Source organism: Hyla sarda, chromosome 5 (assembly GCF_029499605.1).
Source record: "Hyla sarda isolate aHylSar1 chromosome 5, aHylSar1.hap1, whole genome shotgun sequence".
NCBI classification, from domain to species: Eukaryota; Metazoa; Chordata; class Amphibia; order Anura; family Hylidae; genus Hyla; species Hyla sarda.
Window position 1 is genome coordinate 216,729,810 of NC_079193.1, and position 18,437 is coordinate 216,748,246.

The following is an 18,437-nucleotide window of genomic DNA, read 5'->3' on the forward strand; positions in this document are numbered from 1 at the left end:
ATTGTAGTTTTATTCTATTTGTATATCTTGCTGTAACTGGCACGGGCAGGGCTTCTGCAGCTAACTGGCACTGACGTCAGCGCTGCTTATGAATATTCATCCCCCCTCCTCCAGTTAGGAGCGGCGAAGAGAGGGAGAACTGGAGGGAGGGGGGATGAATATACATAAGCGGCGCTGATGTCAGTGCAGAAGCCCCGCCCGTGCCAGTTACAGCAAGATATACACATAGAATAAATCTACAATTGCGGGCGAACGGTCGTGCGGATCCGGGTAGGGCTCGTTTTAATCAGCATCACCCGCACTATCCATCAGTACCTATGGATAGTGCGGGAGAAAATATCTGACAGTTTTCCTTTAATTAAATTGCACAGTTGATGGTGTACACGTAAAAAAATAAAAATAAAGTCCAAAATTGCATATTTTTGGTCACTTCATATGCCATATAAAAAAATAACAAAAAGCGATCTAAAAGTCCCATTAAAACAAAAAATGGTACCGATAAAAAGTACAGACCACGTAGGGCAGATATATGCAGAGCATTGCATCGGTCAGTGACCCAGGGCCTCTGAGTCTGCAGTCACTGCTATTCACATCTGTACATACATACATGCAATGCTCTGCACATACCCCCATGTATAGGAATGTACTACACACACCGCTATACATGGGGAGCATGTACGGAGCATTGCACTCTAGTGTATGTACATTCCTATGTTAGCGGGAGCAGGCAGGATTGGTCAAAAAAGTCACCGGGAGCGGGCGGGATTGGTCAAAAAAAAGTCACCAGGAGTGGGATCGAAAAACCAGTCTCACGCAGGGCTCCACATAGTAGACCCCTGAGGAAGGAGCGAAAGCTGGTACATACACACCACCCACTGTATATGTAAGAGCAGTCCAATAACCAAGGCGGCAAGGCAATAGACATTAATTCAGAGAAGGCTCAAAACACAGGCAGTCAATATAGGTTATAACAGGCTAGTGGCAGCATTGGTCAGAAGGCCCATGGTTATACATATAGTCTACCTAAATTGAATAAAAACTCAGACCATGGTAACAGGATGCCCTGGCTGGCGATATCATTGACTCATGCCAAAGAAGCAGAAGGAATTACTGTAGCTAAAAGTGGGGGTTCATAACAGTGTCGCTAGATACATTTACATTTACCCCTCATAACACAAAAATGACATTTTATCTTTTTTTGTTGTCGAAACAAGAAAACTCCAATGATCACTGACTGTATGGAAATGGATTGCAATTTAGGAGTCAGTCATACTGTGGTGCAGATGATTTGCACACTACACTGCTGTAGTAACCTAAAGTAACTTAAACTAAAAATTGTATACACAAACTAGATGACAATTGTCACACTCTTCTGCGATTAAAACATTGATAACATGAAACAGATGAACAGTATGGAGGAATTTTCCAAGCTGCATAACACTCAGTCGTCTCTCTTTTTTTAAGAGAACTCTCCACTGAGTTACATTAATTCTTAGTCTGTTGGATAAATTGTCAGAGTAAATCATCTCTGTTAGAATAACAAGGGTGTAACTCTGTAGAAGGTAAATGTTCCAGAATCTGGTCCGATACTGCCTAAGGATGGATCACCCCTCTGACAGGTAAACAAATGAGTAGTCTATGATACTGTGTACAAGAATACTGTGCTGTTTCTTTGGCTATCAATCTGATATTTGTATGTTTATTCAAAACTAATAGTACTGTTAATCCTGCAGTAACACCCTAAGGGTACTTCACTTTCTCTATTATGGCCTTAAGCAATAAAAAACAAATGTCAGTGTGAGTATACAGTATGAAAATGCTTTTATAAGCTAAAACTTTTTCATAAACTTTCTGAAAGTGAACAATATTTATATTTACTATTAACTTGTAGTTTAATTAAAACCTGTATTGAAATAACAGCAGCCATATTGTCTCCAGTTTATGCTTCTTGGTGTTCCAAGCACATTTAGATAGGTGTGGTTTTTGGAAAGCTGTTATCACTGGGGAAACGGCCATCATGTAGGAACGTAATATACGTGTGTGTGTACATAATTGTTGGTGCCCTTCCATTAAAGGCAGGAAACCCCTCAATACTTATTGAAATAACTTGAAACTTTCAAAAGTAATAATAAACAAAAATGTACTGAAAATTATCTGATGAAAATAAGGCATTGCTTTTGATTTGTGGTTTAACCCCTTAACCCCTTCAGGACCAAGCCCATTTTGGCATTAAGGACCAGAGCGTGTTTTGCACATCTGACCACTGTCACTTTAAACATTAATAACTCTGGAATGCTTTTAGTTATCATTCTGATTCCAAGATAGTTTTTTCGTGACATATTCTACTTTAACATAGTGGTACATTTTATGGTAACTTACATCCTTTCTTAGTGAAAAATCCGTAAATTTGATGAAAAATGTGAAAATTTTGCATTTTTCTAACTTTGAAGCTCTCTGCTTGTAAGGAAAATGGATATTACGATTACATTTTTTTTATTCACATATCCAATATGTCTACTTTATGTTTACATCATAAAATTGACAAGTTTTTACTTTTGGAAGACATCAGAGGACTTCAAATTTCAGCAGCAATCTTCCAATTTTTCACAAAATTTTTAAACTCGATATTTTTCAGGGACCAGTTCAGTTTTGAAGTGGATTTGAAGGGTCTTCATATTAGAAATACCCCACAAATGACCCAATTATAAAAACCAAACCCCCCAAAGTATTCAGAAAGACATTCTGTCAGTGTTTTAACCCTTTAGGTGTTTCACAGGAATAGCAGCAAAGTGAAGGAGAAAATTCAAAATCTTCATTTTTTACACTCACATGTTCTTGTAGACCCAATTTTTGAAAGTGGTAAAAGGAGAAAATTTTTACTTGTATTTGTAGCCCAATTTCTCTCGAGTAAGCACATACCTCATATGTCTATGTAAAGTGTTCGGCGGGCGCAGTAGAGGGCTCAGAAGGGAAGGAGCGTCAAGGGGATTTTGGAGAGTACGTTTTTCTGAAATGGTTTTTGGGGGGCATGTTGCATTTAGGAAGCCCCTATGGTGCCAGAACAGCAAAAAAAAAAGCACATGGCATACCATTTTGGAAACTAGACCCCTCGGGGAATGTAACATGGGATAAAGTGAGCCTTAATACCCCACAGGTGTTTCATGACTTTTGCAAATATAAAAAAAAAAAAAAAACATTTTTACCTAAAATGCTTGAAGCCCAATTTCTCCCGATTCAGAAAACACCCCATATGGGGGTGAAAAGTGCTCTGCTGGTGCACTACAGGTCCCAGAAGAGGAGTAGTCACATTTGGCTTTTTGGAAGCAAATTTTGCTCTGGGGGCATGCTGCATTTAGGAAGCCCCTATGGTGCCAGGACAGCAAAAAAAAAAAAAACACATGGCATACCATTTTGGAAACTAGACCCCTCGGGGAATGTAACAAGGGGTGAAGCGAACCTTTATACCCCACAGGTGTTTCACGACTTTTGCACATGTAAAAAAAAAATGTTTTTTTTACCTAAAATGCTTGTTTTCCCAAAAATTTTACATTTTTAGAAAGGGTAAAAGCAGAAAATACCCCCCAAAATTTGTAACACAATTTCTCCCGAGTACGGCGATACCCCATATGTGACCCTAAACTGTTGCCTTGAAATACGACAGGGCTCCAAAGTGAGAGCGCCATGCGCATTTGAGGCCTAAATTAGGGACTTGCATAGGGGTGGACATAGGGGTATTCTACGCCAGTGATTCCCAAACAGGGTGCCTCCAGCTGTTGTAAAACTCCCAGCATGCCTGGACAGTCAACGGCTGTCCAACAATTCTGGGAGTTGTTGTTTTGCAACAGCTGGAGGCTCCGTTTTGGAAACAGTGGCGTACCAGACGTTTGTAATTTTTATTGGGGAGGGGAGGGGGGCTGTGAAGGGGTATGTGTATATGTAGTGTTTTTTACTTTTTATTTTATTTAGTGTTTGTGTAGTGTAGTGTTTTTAGGGTACAGTCACACGGGCGGGGGTACACAGTAGTTTCTCGCTGGTAGTTTGAGCTGTGGCAGAAAATTTGCCGCAGCTCAAACTTGCAGCCCAATACTTACTGTAAACCTGTATTGCTGTATTAAAGCTATATTGGTATAAAGCGTAATAGCTGTGAATGAATTGTCGGCACTTTCGTGCCACTCACCGCTCCTACGATCTGGTTGACTGTGTAACGCTCAAGCTGGGGTGGTGATGTGCGGCCACGTCTCCCTCAGCGAACTGCGAGGATAGCGGTGTTCGGCCGGTCAGCGTGTGTCTCGGCGGCATCTGACGTCATATATATATTGTTTGAGGCATCCACACTGCAATATATACTTGCAGTGTGGATGCCTCAAACAATACATAGGTAGAACTAAGAGACCCCTCAAAGTTAGAATATCTGAGCATGTCGCCAATATCAAAAAGGGCTGCCCAAAACATCCTTCGTCAAAACATTTTGCGCAGTATCACAATACTTATATACATTTTTCATTATTGTTATTATTATGACTATTTTAGTTTAAGAAAATCAAGAAAAATACCATTTATTGGATATCTCCAACTATAGTGCATTATGCAATGAAGTGGTGGTGTGAACTCAAACTGATAAATCCATCTCAGACTTTTTAGATGATGATATACTAAAGGAATCCATCATAGGTTTTCACAGTCTCTGTATGACTCAATTAAGTTCTAGATTGTATCCACTATGAAAAAAGGCTACCAACCTCACTAGTGCTATATACACCACTGAAGAAGGGGTGTTAACTTGTCATACCCCGAAACGCGTCTGGTGTTGCATTTGGAAGCCGGATCCCACTGAACCACATTCACACTTAGCACCCATCCTGGTGTGTTTTTTATCCGCTAATATCTATGAGGACTTATTATCATTGATACCTCAGGAATGAAAGAATTGCCTTATATCCACCTGGGATTACTGACCATATGCTGATCGTTTGCTGAATAATACTATTGGAAAAGTTAAGAGACTTTAACATCTGCTCAAACCAAACGTCCATCACAAAACAGTCAGCTGACCTGCAATCAGCTGACTGCTGACGTCAGACGCTGCCGAGACACACGCTGACCGGCCGAACACCGCTATCCTCGCAGCTCGCTGAGGGAGACGTGGCCGCACATCGCCACCCCAGCTTGAGCGTTACACAGTCAACCAGATCTTAGGAGCGGTGAGTGGCACGAAAGTGCCGACAATTCATTCACAGCTATTACGCTTTATACCAATATAGCTTTAATACAGCAATCCTAGAGAGTACAGCATACAGAAACATTGATACAGTTTATCATCCTTAAGTGGATACAATTGGCAAAAAAGGAAAGACTGCTTCATTATATGCAGGACATATGAAAGTGGCCACTATTCACACAAGACTATATCAGGACTGCGATATATTCATTTACAGGTTATTACTGGAAACCACAACTATTTGATACCATCAGCGTCTTATTTTGTATTTATTTACATTTTCTTTGCAGGATTCACATTGTATTTATTTGTATTTTATTTACAGGTTGTTACACTATATCTTATTTGTAGGCTGTATTTTTATTTACAGGTTGTTCCTTGTACTGTAGGACAATTCACCCCGTTATAGGGGATACAATTTTTTCTAGGCTTTATTTGAGCCATTGTGCGTTTTTCTATTCCTGGTGTGAATAGTGACCATATCCACATATTGGTTTTATCAAGTGATATGGTGGTATCCGTTTAGCATATTCAGGTGCCAACGTGGGGCCCCACGTTTGGCACATTATTAACATTAATATTTTAAAATTATATTTTATTGTCATCTGACATTCATATCTTATATATTGAGGTACATTTAATAAATTTATAATTTTTGGTATATCGTATTGAATTCTTTTCTTGGCATTTCCCAGACTGATACCATATAACTCTTTGAAGAGTTAGTGCACTAACTGGTTTATTTTATTTTCCTTGATTCAACTCCTTTTTTCCTCTTTTGGGTGAGAGGTATCCAGTTAACCTCGTACATTTTATGTTGTAGAGCTACGCATCCATATTTCTAGATTTGTAAATTATTTCTATTAAAAAATCTTAATCCTTCCAATAGTTATTAGCTTCTGAAGTTTTCTGTTTAACTGCTCAATGATGATGTCACGTCCCGGGAGCTGTGCATGATGGGAGAATATCCCTTGCATGATGGGAGAATATCCCCATAGGAGCTGGACAGCTCCGGGGACGTGAGTCATCAGAAAGCAGTTAGACAGAAAACAGCAACTCAAATTCAGAAGCTAATAACTATTGGAAGGATTAGGATTTTTTAATAGAAGTAATTTACAAATCTGTTTAACTTTCCGGAGCCAGTTGATATATAAAAAAAGGTTTTGCCTGGAATACCCCTTTAAGGACCAGGCCAATTTTATTTTTGCGTTTTCGTTTTTTCCTCCTCGCCTTCTAATAATCAAAACTCTTTTATATTTTCATCCACAGACTAGTATGAGGGCTTGTTTTTTGCATGACCAGATGTCCTTTGTAAGGACATCACTCACTTTACCATAAAATGTATGTCAAAATGAAAAAAATACTATTTGTGTGGAGAAATTGAAAAGAAAACCGCAATTTTGCTGATTTCCTTTTCACACTGTACAATTTACGGTAAAAATTACATGTTTTATTTATTCTGTGGGTTAATATGAATAAAATGATACCCATGATTACATACTTTTTTATTATTGTACCGCTTTAAAAAAAATCTCCAACTTTTTAACAAAATTAGTACGTTTAAAATCCCTCTATTTTTATGACCTATAACTTTTTCATTTTTTGTGGCGGTTTGAGGGCTCATTTTTTGTGCCGTGATCTTTACTTTTTATTGATACCCCCAAGTGATTAGAGGTTAACTCTAAGGTAAAGGTACATCAGTGTCAGATTGCTCCATATGTCACTGTTTGAGCCAAAGACTTAATGTACGATGACCCAGGAGGCCCCCTTTGTTAAAAGCAAATCATAAAAAAGCAGGAAACACAGGAATTTGCCAAAATGTATATTGATAAGCCACAAAGCCTCTGGGACAATGAGACAAAACTGAAGCTTTTTGGCAAGTCACATCAGTTCTATGTTCGCAGATGCAAAAATTTTGCATACAAAGAAAAGTACACTGTACCTACTGTGAAGCATGGAGAAAGCTTAGTTATGTTTTGGGGCGGCTTTAATCTGTTCAGGGTACAATGAAATATCAAGACTATCAAGGCAGTCTGGAACGAAATGTGCTTCCCAGTGTCATCAAGCTTGGTCTCAGTTGCAGGTCAGGGGATAATGACACAAAACACCTAGCTAAAAACACCCAGGAATGGCTACAAGCAAAACATTGGATTATTCAAAAGTGGCCTTCAGTGAGTCCTGATCTGAATCCTATTAAAGAATACCTGTCACCAAATAAAACTTTGAATATAGTGTTCCTTGTTTAATTAGCAGACACTTTTCCATTCACTTGCTTTTAAAATTATCATCATAAATATGCTTAAAATTTAATAGAAAAAACGGCCACTAGGTGGCTCTGTTTTGATCCCTGACGCAATTAAGACAGTGATTTTGGTCTCCTGCCGGCCTGGCAGGAGACAAAACTCAGGAAGTGCTTCTGGCTGCGCTGAGCTTGATTGACAGCTGCACAGAGCCTCACTGAAACATTAAGAGAGCCTCACTGAAAGCTGCACAGAGGTTGAGGTCTTCTATTCAATGATTCAATCACTGCAATGATGTGAGGGCGGAAGTGATCCCCAGCAGGCTTCAGTGATGTCATGCCTGCTGGGAAACGCCCACTTTCTCCTGCTGGGAGATTACACTATGTGAGCAAGAAGAAAAGTATGATACAGAGCTTTTTAAAGCTCTGAATTTTTTTAGAGTATATGTCATCAAAAAAACTTTTTTATATGTTGTTAAATAATGTATAAAAAAAAACCAGTTCCTAAATATGTGTCTTTAAAAAAAAGGCTATACGCTAGTCTGTTAGTGATTTTGGACTCATGCCAGGCCCGGTTCTCAGACTGCGGCCGGCACACGTGACGAACACAGCACAGCTCCCACCTGTCAATCAGACAGGCGGGGTGAGCACTGTGCCGGCAGCAGCTGCAGACATGGCCAGACGGCTGGAGACAGATGAGAGAGCTGTGTGTACGAAGTTCTCACCTTCTACCTGCTGGCTTGCAGCTGTAAGCTCTGCTGCTCTCCTACGTCCAGGTTCTGCTAAAGTGTGAAGTGATGGCGGAAGCTCCCCCCCAAGCAGGCTTCAGTGACATAGTGCTTGCTGGGGAACGCCCCCTTTGTCCCCTCACACACAGCAGGAGACTGAGCTGATAAACGGCTCAGGAAAAAGGTATTTTTAGCGGGACAGAGGTGGAGGGGGATGAGGGAGAGGTTAGATAATGATATGTACTCTTTAAGGGTGGGAGGACTAGTTAGGGAACATAACCGGAGTTAGTTTAGAAAAGTTTATTTTGGTACAGGTACTTTTTAAACATCTGTGGAAGGAGCTAAAACATGCAGAAGGCACCCTTCAAACCTGAGACAGCTTAAGTAGTTTGCTTATGAGGAGTGGGCCAAGATACCTGGAGACAAGTGCAGAAATCTCATTGAGGGTAACAGATATCACTTGATCACAATGATAGTATCCTGAACATAATATTTTGTTGCACAACCTTTTGAGACATTCATTTTTGTCCAGGCCAATTTTATTACAGCGGTACCACAACTTACAAATGACCTCAACATACAATATTTTCAACAATAATGGTCTTTTCTGGACCAACATACAATGCTACAGACAGTCCAGATCTGCTAAATGTGTCAATGGCTGGATCAGAATGGGCATTTTACTGGAAAAACACATGTATTACTGAATTACATGCACTGGCTGGCTGTCTGATAGCGCCCCGCTTCAGTAAAGGGGGGTACCACATGTTCTGTATTACTTTTTACCTGTGCCAGGGTTAGTTACTCAAAGCAAAGCACTCTAGATAAAGGTGGCCATACACCTTCAATAGCTGTTATTTGGACCAACAGCTACTGTAACTCTACAGATTTGTTCTCAATGGAGAGAGGAGAGGTAAGCTGCTGCAAGACTGATCTGGCTGCAGCTTATCTCAAGAACAAATAGTCCCACTTTGCAGTGATTGTACTTGCCCATCTTACCAATTGGTCAAGTCCTGAAGGTCCTTTAAAAATGCATGGTCAATAGATTGCCATCTTTGATGCCCAATCTTATTGGATTGTTCAGACATGGTGAGCAGTAATGAATAATAGGTACTTGCAGTGTTGGACGAGAGACCCACCTTGTTTTGCTATTTTCTTTTTTTGCTACAAAGTAAAATAGTCTATGCAGTATCAAGAAAAATGCATGACAAGTGGTTGAATTCTCTGCTTCTCTATGCTTAATATTTATTTATATAGTATAAAAGTCTATATTGCCTGGAAAGTAACAAGCAATAACAGACTCCAGTTGATGTACTGTATTTGTGATATATTTTCCTTAGCCAGATGTTCTACCATTTGCAGCATTAGTCTTTTAAACCTGGAAAATGTCCATGTTCTATCTTATTTGGATCTGTGTGGCTAATCTGTTATGATTTGCACTACACAGTAGATTTGAGATGTGTTTCAGAAGTCAAGGCCAAGACATTTCCTGTATGATGTCTGTGCTTGTATGTGTACTGCGCAACTTTTATACAAGTAGAACCAAGGGAGGTGATCACGTATGAAGTGTACAATATTACAGCTAAGAACATTATTCAGACCTCCCGAAACTACCATCATTTCATCCAAGAGGTGACTAATGTCTCTACAGACTCAGTGCAGCTGCCTTGCACCCTGGGCATGTTGTTGCCCTGATTCAAATTAAAATATGACTGTTTTGCTTGGCAGGTAATGGGCTATCTTTAAAACGAATGCTAATAAAATCAAGTGCCGTTTGCCGAATATACTGTAAGCAAAGTAGAATGACATTTGGCATGTTTTTCCTGGCAGGTCATACTAACTAAGGGATGTTCGGGTGGAGACTGACATTAAGAAGAGTAAAATGGAGACATAAGCTTCAGGAGCAAAATAACACAATTTTTATCATCTACAAGTGTTTTGACCAAGTGTGCCAAAATATTTTTTAGAGTTTTTCTTGGTCTCAAACTACATTAGAATTTATAGTAGAAAACCACCTGCATATAGACATTTTTTCTTCTAAAACCCCTACCAGCTCCCACACCAAACACCAAAATTATTTCTCCCCAGTGGGCTGGGGATTGCCCCCATTTTTTCCATTAAATTGAAAGAGAAATATGAGAAGAGCAAAGTGAATACACCTGCCTCCCATTCACTTTACTGGAGTATCCAGCCCTGAAAATTGCACATAGACATACCGAATTATCAGAGGGTAATGCAAAAAGGTTTCTTTTTTTTTTTAAGTATAACCAACACTTACTTAAAAAATTTACCAGGGACTTTTTATGTCTAAATGTGGCCCAGCTGGGCTAAACAAATGGGTACTAACCTGCTTCAATTACCTTTCTGCTTAGCACTTCCTGGCAATGTCTTGACACTAGGAAGTAGCTGCTCTGCCAATCACTGCATGGACATTTCCTTAAAAGTAAAACTGTCACATGTTCACTCCCGCACTAACCACAGGTACTGACAGACATCGCAGGCGACGCTGATTCATATGATCCCTACCTTGCCCGGATCCGTCTGGCCGTTGGCCTGCAATCTTATTGTTTCTATATATGCAAATGTGGCTGTAACTGGCAAGGGCAGGGTTTTCAGTAGCCTAGTGGCACTGTGACGTCAGCACTGCCCGTTCGCAGCGCCGCCCGCTTATGAATATTCATCCCCCCTCCCTCCGGCTCTCCCTTTCACCGCCACTCCTAACTGGTCTTCACTGCGCCTGTGCCACTTCCTGACATGCGCAGTGAAGACCAGTTAGGAGCGGCGGGGAGAGGAAGAGCTGGAGGGAGGGCGGATGAATATTCATAAGCGGACATCACAGTGCCACTAGGCTACTGAAAACCCTGCCCGTGCCATTTACAGCCACATATACATACATAGAAAAACTAAGATTGCGGGCGAATGGATGGACTGATCCGGGCAAGGTAGGGATCATGTGAATCAGCATCCCCCACACTATCCGTCATTACCTGTGGTTAGTGTGGGTGTGAACATGTGACAGTTTTCCTTTCAGTTGAGATGTAGACAGGAAGTGGACTGCGCAAATAGACTGGGCACCATGGGTGTGGCAGTAGTGGGCCATCGAGGCATGTATGTACACATTTTTTTTTTAGCCCAGCCTGGCAACATTTAAACATTAAAAAATACTTGCATTTAATAATACATTTGATTGCCTTTCTTTGTTATGTGTTATTACTACTATTACTCATGCTTCATTTTACCCTTTTTAGGCCTTCAAAGTGCTATTGAGTTGGCAGAACAGATCTCTGCGTTCCCTCAGAAGTGCATGCGTGCAGACAGAGCATCTGCTTATTACAGCACCTTTGATGCCACCAGCTTTACAGATGCAATGCAGTATGAATTAAATAATGGAGCAGAGGTCCTAGCTGAAGAGTCAGTTGCTGGTGCAAGCAGGTTCGCTTCCGGTGAGGGGAGGAAGGGGAAGTTATAGACACTCTCTGCTTATATGTCTGACTCCAGAGGATGTAGGCATTAGTCATCTGCATCGTACGTTTATTGATGTACAGTACTGATTTTACAAACATTGTGGACATTTTACCTACATTGACAAAGTAATTAACACTAAGTTGATATAGGGCAGGTTCTATTGTGTACTTCATGGGGGTATCATTGTCTGTTTACATAATTGTAATCTTTTTATAATACCTCACATTCATGCAAATGAAGGAAAAAACTAATACAAATTCAGTATGAAAAGGGGAAATAGTACATGAGGTCCAACACTTCTGATCTGTTAACATAAAACTGAATACATGCTTATGTCTATGACTGAAGAAATTAAAATAAATCCAAATAAATGGAAAATATTTATTTTTTGTTCTTGGTGTTTTATTTTTTTTCTTTACAATTGTTATGGTCCTTTAGGGTCATTTTAACTAGAAAGCATGGCACAATATAGGGGTTTTCAATGCTGCAAAAGAAAAAAAAAATAAAGGCTGAGGCTGGCTTAAAAATAAGTAATACTCATCTGCCCAATCTCATTACAGCTGCCACCTTGACCATGACTGATTCCTCCTGATCAGCACTTCCTGATGACATCTTGAGACACAGAAAATGCCCACCTAGCCAATCACTGGCTTTTTATATGTTGATAAGTACTATATCATATTACTTGTTCTTTTAACTTGTACTAAGCCAGTCTGGGCCCTTAAAGTTTTTTTTTATAAGCATCAAACAACCCCCTTTAAGTAATTAATCATCAGCATTTACTGTTAACCCCCCCCCCCCCCATAGAAACTTTTGGGGACATACTGTACCTCCATGTGCCTCCAATGTCAAACAAAGCCTATCGAGGTATTCTCAATCAGATTAAAGGGGTTATCCAGGAATAGAAAAACTGAGCTAATTTCTTTCAAAAAACGTTCCTCCGGGTTGGGTGTGGTTCTGCTGCTCAGTTCCATTGAAGTGAATGGAGCCAAGTTGTAATACCACACCCAACCTGGAGCCAGACTGGAAGTGTTTTTGAAAGAAATTAGCTCTGTTTAGGAAGAATACCTCTATAATTTGGTGTCATACATTTGTCTCCTAACTGGTTCAGGCTAGTATATACGTACCTGACTTACCTGGAAGTAAGTCAGGTACGTATAGTCTCATTTCGTAAGGACATTTATAATCTGTCCACAGGATAGGTGATAAACGTATGATCACTGCCTCTCTGTACCCTCACTGATCATTAGAACAAGGGTCCCAAGTCTCCTGTTTTTGGTTATTATACAACAGTGATAAGAAGATTAAATGGAATGGTGGTTGAGCAGCTAAGCTTCGGCCCTTCTCAAAGTCTATGGGGCTAACAAAGACAGCTTAGTATAGAGGCGTTAAATACCCTTAATATAGCAATTTTTCTAAGGCAGCAGACATCCATAGGATGTATAGGGTGTGTTCAAACAGCTCACATTGAATGCATTCTATGATCCACCAGTAAATTCAGTAAGGTCTTGATCACAAGGTGCATGGATAGTCTTGATGGGCCTCTAAAATAAGGGCCATATCCAAACAATGTGATTCCAGCGCCACAGCCATACATTTAAACTACTTTATTGGTTTACACCAAAAGCTTACATGTATGAAATGTAAAAACGCATGCAGAATCTCCCTTTGCGTGACAGATTTTTAATGCAGATGGTACATGCAGACTTTGCAGCAAAAACATCAAATTTTATTCCTCTACATTGAAGGTAAGTGTGTACTTGTGAAGGTAAAATCTGCAGCGGTTACCAGGCATGGTCATTTCTGACAATTTCTGTTGTGGGATTTCGTAGTGGATTTCATCAGCTGCGTATGTTGCTACCCTTTGCCTTCAATGGGTAGGAAAATATGCAGCTGAAAAATACAGCACGTGTGACCCTACCCTGAAGGTGTAAAATTAGAGCTGCAAATCTGCAATAGAAATTGGCTAACTTGAGATTATAAAAGTCACATAGTTGGTCAATTACCCTGCGGAAAATTTATAAAGCATGTCCCCTTGCCCAGATCTGTTATGCACTGCAGATTTTAACTATGTGAATCTGCAGGTAAAATTTAAAGAAATTTTCTTCCAGGTGGACTTACTCATAGTAATGTACTGGTGTTTTTCAGTCATTTTTTTGCATGTTGTTTTAATGCCATTTTAAGGTTTTTACCAAAGGAAAAAAATATATATATATCTATACCTTCTTCATGCCGATAACGCTATATAAACAGCACATACCAAAACACTACAGGAGGAATATATTATGAAATGTATGACGTTTTTTGCAAAAAAAAATTGGGTTGGTGGGGCTTAGTAGAAAGGCATAGCCTCCTGCAGCCAAACGGTTGTTGTAAATTTGCCCTTATCACTGTTGTATAAAATGCCAGAAAGCTTTTTGGAATTGTATCTAGGCTCCTAGTAATTTAGTAAAAAAATAAAACCCAACAATGCTCTGATATTCTGTGAACATTTACATAAGTATTTTTTATGTATGTTTAGAAACCACCCAAATGTGACCCTTATACTAAAGCCACAGGATCACAGAAGCCAGTGATCGGCTATTAGGGGTAGGATTCAAGCAGTTTCCCCCGGTTTCTGTGGACTGGTTGGTAAAATTACAGCTTTTCAGCGAACTTGGAAAAAGCAGTAGACTGGAACCAGTTCCCTGGCTGCATTCAATTGTAAGCTCATCCTAACAGTTGAGCCCTAGGCTCCTGGCACCATCACTTAGCACTCCCTCTAGGACATAGGCAGCATAATTACATAATCACATTGCCTGCTTACTTAAAGAGTACCTGTCACCAAATAAACTTTTCTAAACTAACTCAGGCTATGTTCCCTAACTACTCCTAACACACCTCCCACCCAGCGCTTTAAAAAGCTTTGTGTTTTACCGTGCATGTTTCAGTGAGGCTCTTTGCAGCTTTCAGTGAGGCTCTGTGCAGCTAGAAGCACTTCCTGAGTTTGGTCTCCTGCCAGGGTGGGAGGAGACAAAACTCACTGTATTCATTGCAGCAGGGAACAGAACAGAGTCACCTAGTGGCCGTTTTTTTCTATTACATTTTAAACATATTTATGTTGATAATTTTAAAAGTAAGTGAATGGGAAAGTGTCTGCTAATTACACAAGGAACGCTATATTGACAGTTTTATTTGCTAACAGGTACTCTTTAACTAGGTGCCAGGCCTGACTATCTGAGCCCAGATCAGCATCTAATGAAGATATGTGAGAATACATGGGACAGGTAAGCATCTTATGAACAGTGGGAGCCCAGTATGTTAATAAATTCAATAATGGGGGCACAGTATATTAATAAACTAATTTATGGGGGCAAAGTACATTAATAAACTTATGGGGGCACAATATTCATATTTGGGGCACAGTATATTATTCATATATGGGGCACAGTGTATAATTCATTTATTTATGGGGTAGTGTATAAACTTAATTAACTTTATGGGGAAACAGTATATTTTAACCCCTTAAGGACATGTATTTATTTTTTTTTTTTGCTCTTTTGTTTTTTCCTCTTGGTGTTCTAAAAGCCATAACGCTTTACATTTTCCACTTACAGACCCATGTAAGGGCTTGTATGTGCGACACCAACTGTACTTTGTAATTACATCACTAATTTGACTACTATGTTGACAGTGAAATAAAAAAAAAATATTTGAGTGTAGAAAAAAAAAAGAAGCTATTTAGCAACATTTGGGGGCTCCCGTTTCTACGCAGTGCACTTTTCGGTACATATGACATGTTATATCTATTCTGTAGGTGCATACAATTAGAACAATACCCAAATTATATAGGTTTTGTTTTGTTTTACTATTTTTAAATTATAACTAAAGTAACATAGTTCATAAGGTTGAAAAAAGACCAGAGTCCATCAAGTTCAACCTATAAACCTAATGAGTCCCTACTGAGTTGATCCAGAGGAATGCAAAAAAAAAACTCATACTCAAGGTAAAAATGTATTCCCGACTCCAAATAGGGCATCAGAATAGATCCCTGGGTCAACCTTCTGTCCATATAGATCTAGAATCCATAACCTGTAACCTCTGGCCACTGCCAGAGACATTTTCTTTTATTTATTTTTTAAATCTGCAGCATGCAGGCCCTGTAATATCAGCACAGGGGCTGCAGCTGCGCTGTCTGTTTGGAGGAGAGCTGAAGAGGAGAGCAGAGAGACACGCCCTTCCCCTTCCCTCTGCCCTCACACTATTGGTGGAGCAGGCATATGCTTTGTGTTTCCTGCTCTCCACCAACGACCCTGATATCCGGTGGCTACTGAAATGAGAAAGACTTCCCATGCTCACAGATCGGTCCTGCCCATCAAAGTAAGTAAATTTCTGGGGAGGGGAGGGGTTTGCAATTTGGGGATTAGTGGAAGGTAAATAGGCACTATCTCATGCAACAGCCGAAAGCACCCTGGTTGGGAAAGAATGAGAGTGCCTATTTACCCCAATCTCATTGTTTCTCAACGAGGGTGCCTTTGGCTGTTGCAAAACTACAACTCCCAGCATGCCTTTGGCTGTGTGGGCATGCTGGGAGTTGTAGTTTTGGAACAGCTGTAGGCAACCTATTTGGAATATCTATCTATTATTTATATTTACAGTGGGGATCAAAAGTTCTGTAAACAGCGTTAACTTTACTGAAGATTTTCTGTACACTTCATTAACATAACAGTCTCTTATCAATACAACAGCTTCCTTTTGGAGATTGACAATGGTTGGGACTTTAGCTTTAAAGTCTTTAGTCTATTGTGCTGTTCCACTGGATTTAGGGGAATTAGTTGCGGTCAAGTAGTCACGCTAGTATTAGCAGGGATTAGAGTAAAACTCACAATTTTTGGTTCTGCTGAGGCAGTAGGTTTTGAGGCCTAGCGTGTCTTTGAAAGTTGCGTAGCACACCGTCCTGTTAGTCCGGCATCCACGAGAGCAGCAACCCAAGAGAGCGATAATTGGACGCAGCTCCCTTATATGGGCAGTGGCTGGACTAACGCTAATTGGTCCAAACGGATGTCAATCACCGTTACAGAGATTTGTGGGTACACGTGACCCAAGGACCTCCTAAGATCCTGCAACATACCATAGAGGTTACTAGCATGGTCACATGACCGAAGGTCCTGCGACGCTGAACAAGGTAAGTACTATACATTTCTATACAATATAGATATAATTATTAATATATACATTCATGAACACTAAAGTTAGACTTAAGGAGAGGAACCCTACCTGAAAGTAGTTACTCTGACTTTGGGGACCTCTACACTAGGTACTGGATGCAATACGGTACGGGACACCACACCCTCTTCTGTGGAACTCTGAAAGTTCCCCACCACATGAGACAGAGGGGTTTCTGGAATGGGCAAAGTCTGTAAGGGACTTGACAGGTTTCTGTCATGGAGTCTTCTGTCTTCTAAGGTGACCAACTGGCAAAGAAGAATGTCCCCAATTCAAGACTTACGTTTGGAGAAGAAGGGGAACAGAATTTAATGAAAAGAACCTCTGTCCAACTGTTAAGCATGGGGGTGGATCAATCATGCTTTGGGTTGTATTGCAGCCAGTGGCACAGGGAAAATCTCACGAGTAGAAGGAAACATTGATTCAATAAGATTTCAGCAAATTTTGGATGCTAACTTGATGCCATCTGTGAAAAAGCTGAAGTTAAAGAGAGGATGGCTTCTACAAATGGATAATGATCCTAAACACACCTCGAAATCCATGGGGGATTAGATCAAGAGGCGTAAACTGAAGGTTTTGCCATGGCCTTCACAATCTCCTGATCTCAACATAATTGAAAATCTATGGATAGACCTTAAAAGAGCAGTGCGTGACAGACAGACCAGAAATCTCAAAGAACTGGAAGACTTTTTGTAAGGAAGAATGGGCAAAGATACCTCAAACAAGAATTAAGAGACTCTTGGCTGGCTACAAAAAGCGTTTACAAGCTGTGATACTTGCCAAAGGGGGCAGTACAAGATATTAACTCTGCAGGGTGCCCAAACTTTTGCAGACACCATTTTTTTGTTTTCTGTTATTTTGAAAGTGTAAATGATGGAAATAAAATCTAACTTTCTCTATCGACTCCATTGGGGGACACAGACCGTGGGTGTATTCTGCTGTCTCTAGGAGGTATGACACTATGGCAACAAAAAAGTCGGCTACTCCCAGCAGGATATACCCGCCTCCAGGCCCTGAGGTAATCAGTTTAAGCTTAGTGTCTAAGGAGATGGACATGGTCTGGAGTTCTCTCCAGACCAGGTCTTATGTTTTTTTATTTTCCTAGTTAGGGAATGTGTTAGTTTTTTATTCCATTTTCTTTCCTGTTTTAAGGTGGGGACTCAGGAACTGTGGCTCACTGTTTCCCCATTGCGAGTAAGGGGGCACAGACATTGTGTATATGCGCTGTTCACCCCCTCTCGCCAACGGTCGGCGCCTGGGTTTGTACCTCATGGGTCCGGGTCACCCTATCTCCCTGCTCGCCTCGCTCGCACATGGTAGCCCGGCATGATGCAGGTGATAAAAGCTGGCTGGAGACTTCATAGGAAGACTTCATGAGCTAAGTTTTTCTGACTGAGGTGACTATATTTCCCTTTCTCCTTAGGTGCAGATTTGCAACAGCTGGAGACCCTCAGTTTTTGGCCCACCTTTCTCATGGGTCTAATGGGGCTGGCCTGGACAGGGGGTCCTTTATTACTGGGGTGAGCAGTGGCAGTTTGGATGGGGCACAACTTTCTACACTTTATTCTTATATGTGTGTGTG

General features: G+C 40.4%; 1 protein-coding gene across 1 annotated transcript in view; it reads left to right on the top strand.

Moving 5' to 3' along the window:
* Nucleotides 1-12,021, top strand: part of LOC130273794 (enoyl-CoA hydratase EchA19-like) — a 113,811-nt gene extending 101,790 nt beyond the window's left edge. Inside the window, exon 6 of the mRNA XM_056521123.1 lies at nucleotides 11,434-12,021. Within this exon, the coding sequence (XP_056377098.1) occupies nucleotides 11,434-11,654 (221 nt within the window). The 3' untranslated portion in view covers nucleotides 11,655-12,021. The remainder of the gene's footprint in view (nucleotides 1-11,433) is intronic.
* The last annotated feature ends 6,416 nt before the right edge of the window (nucleotides 12,022-18,437 follow it).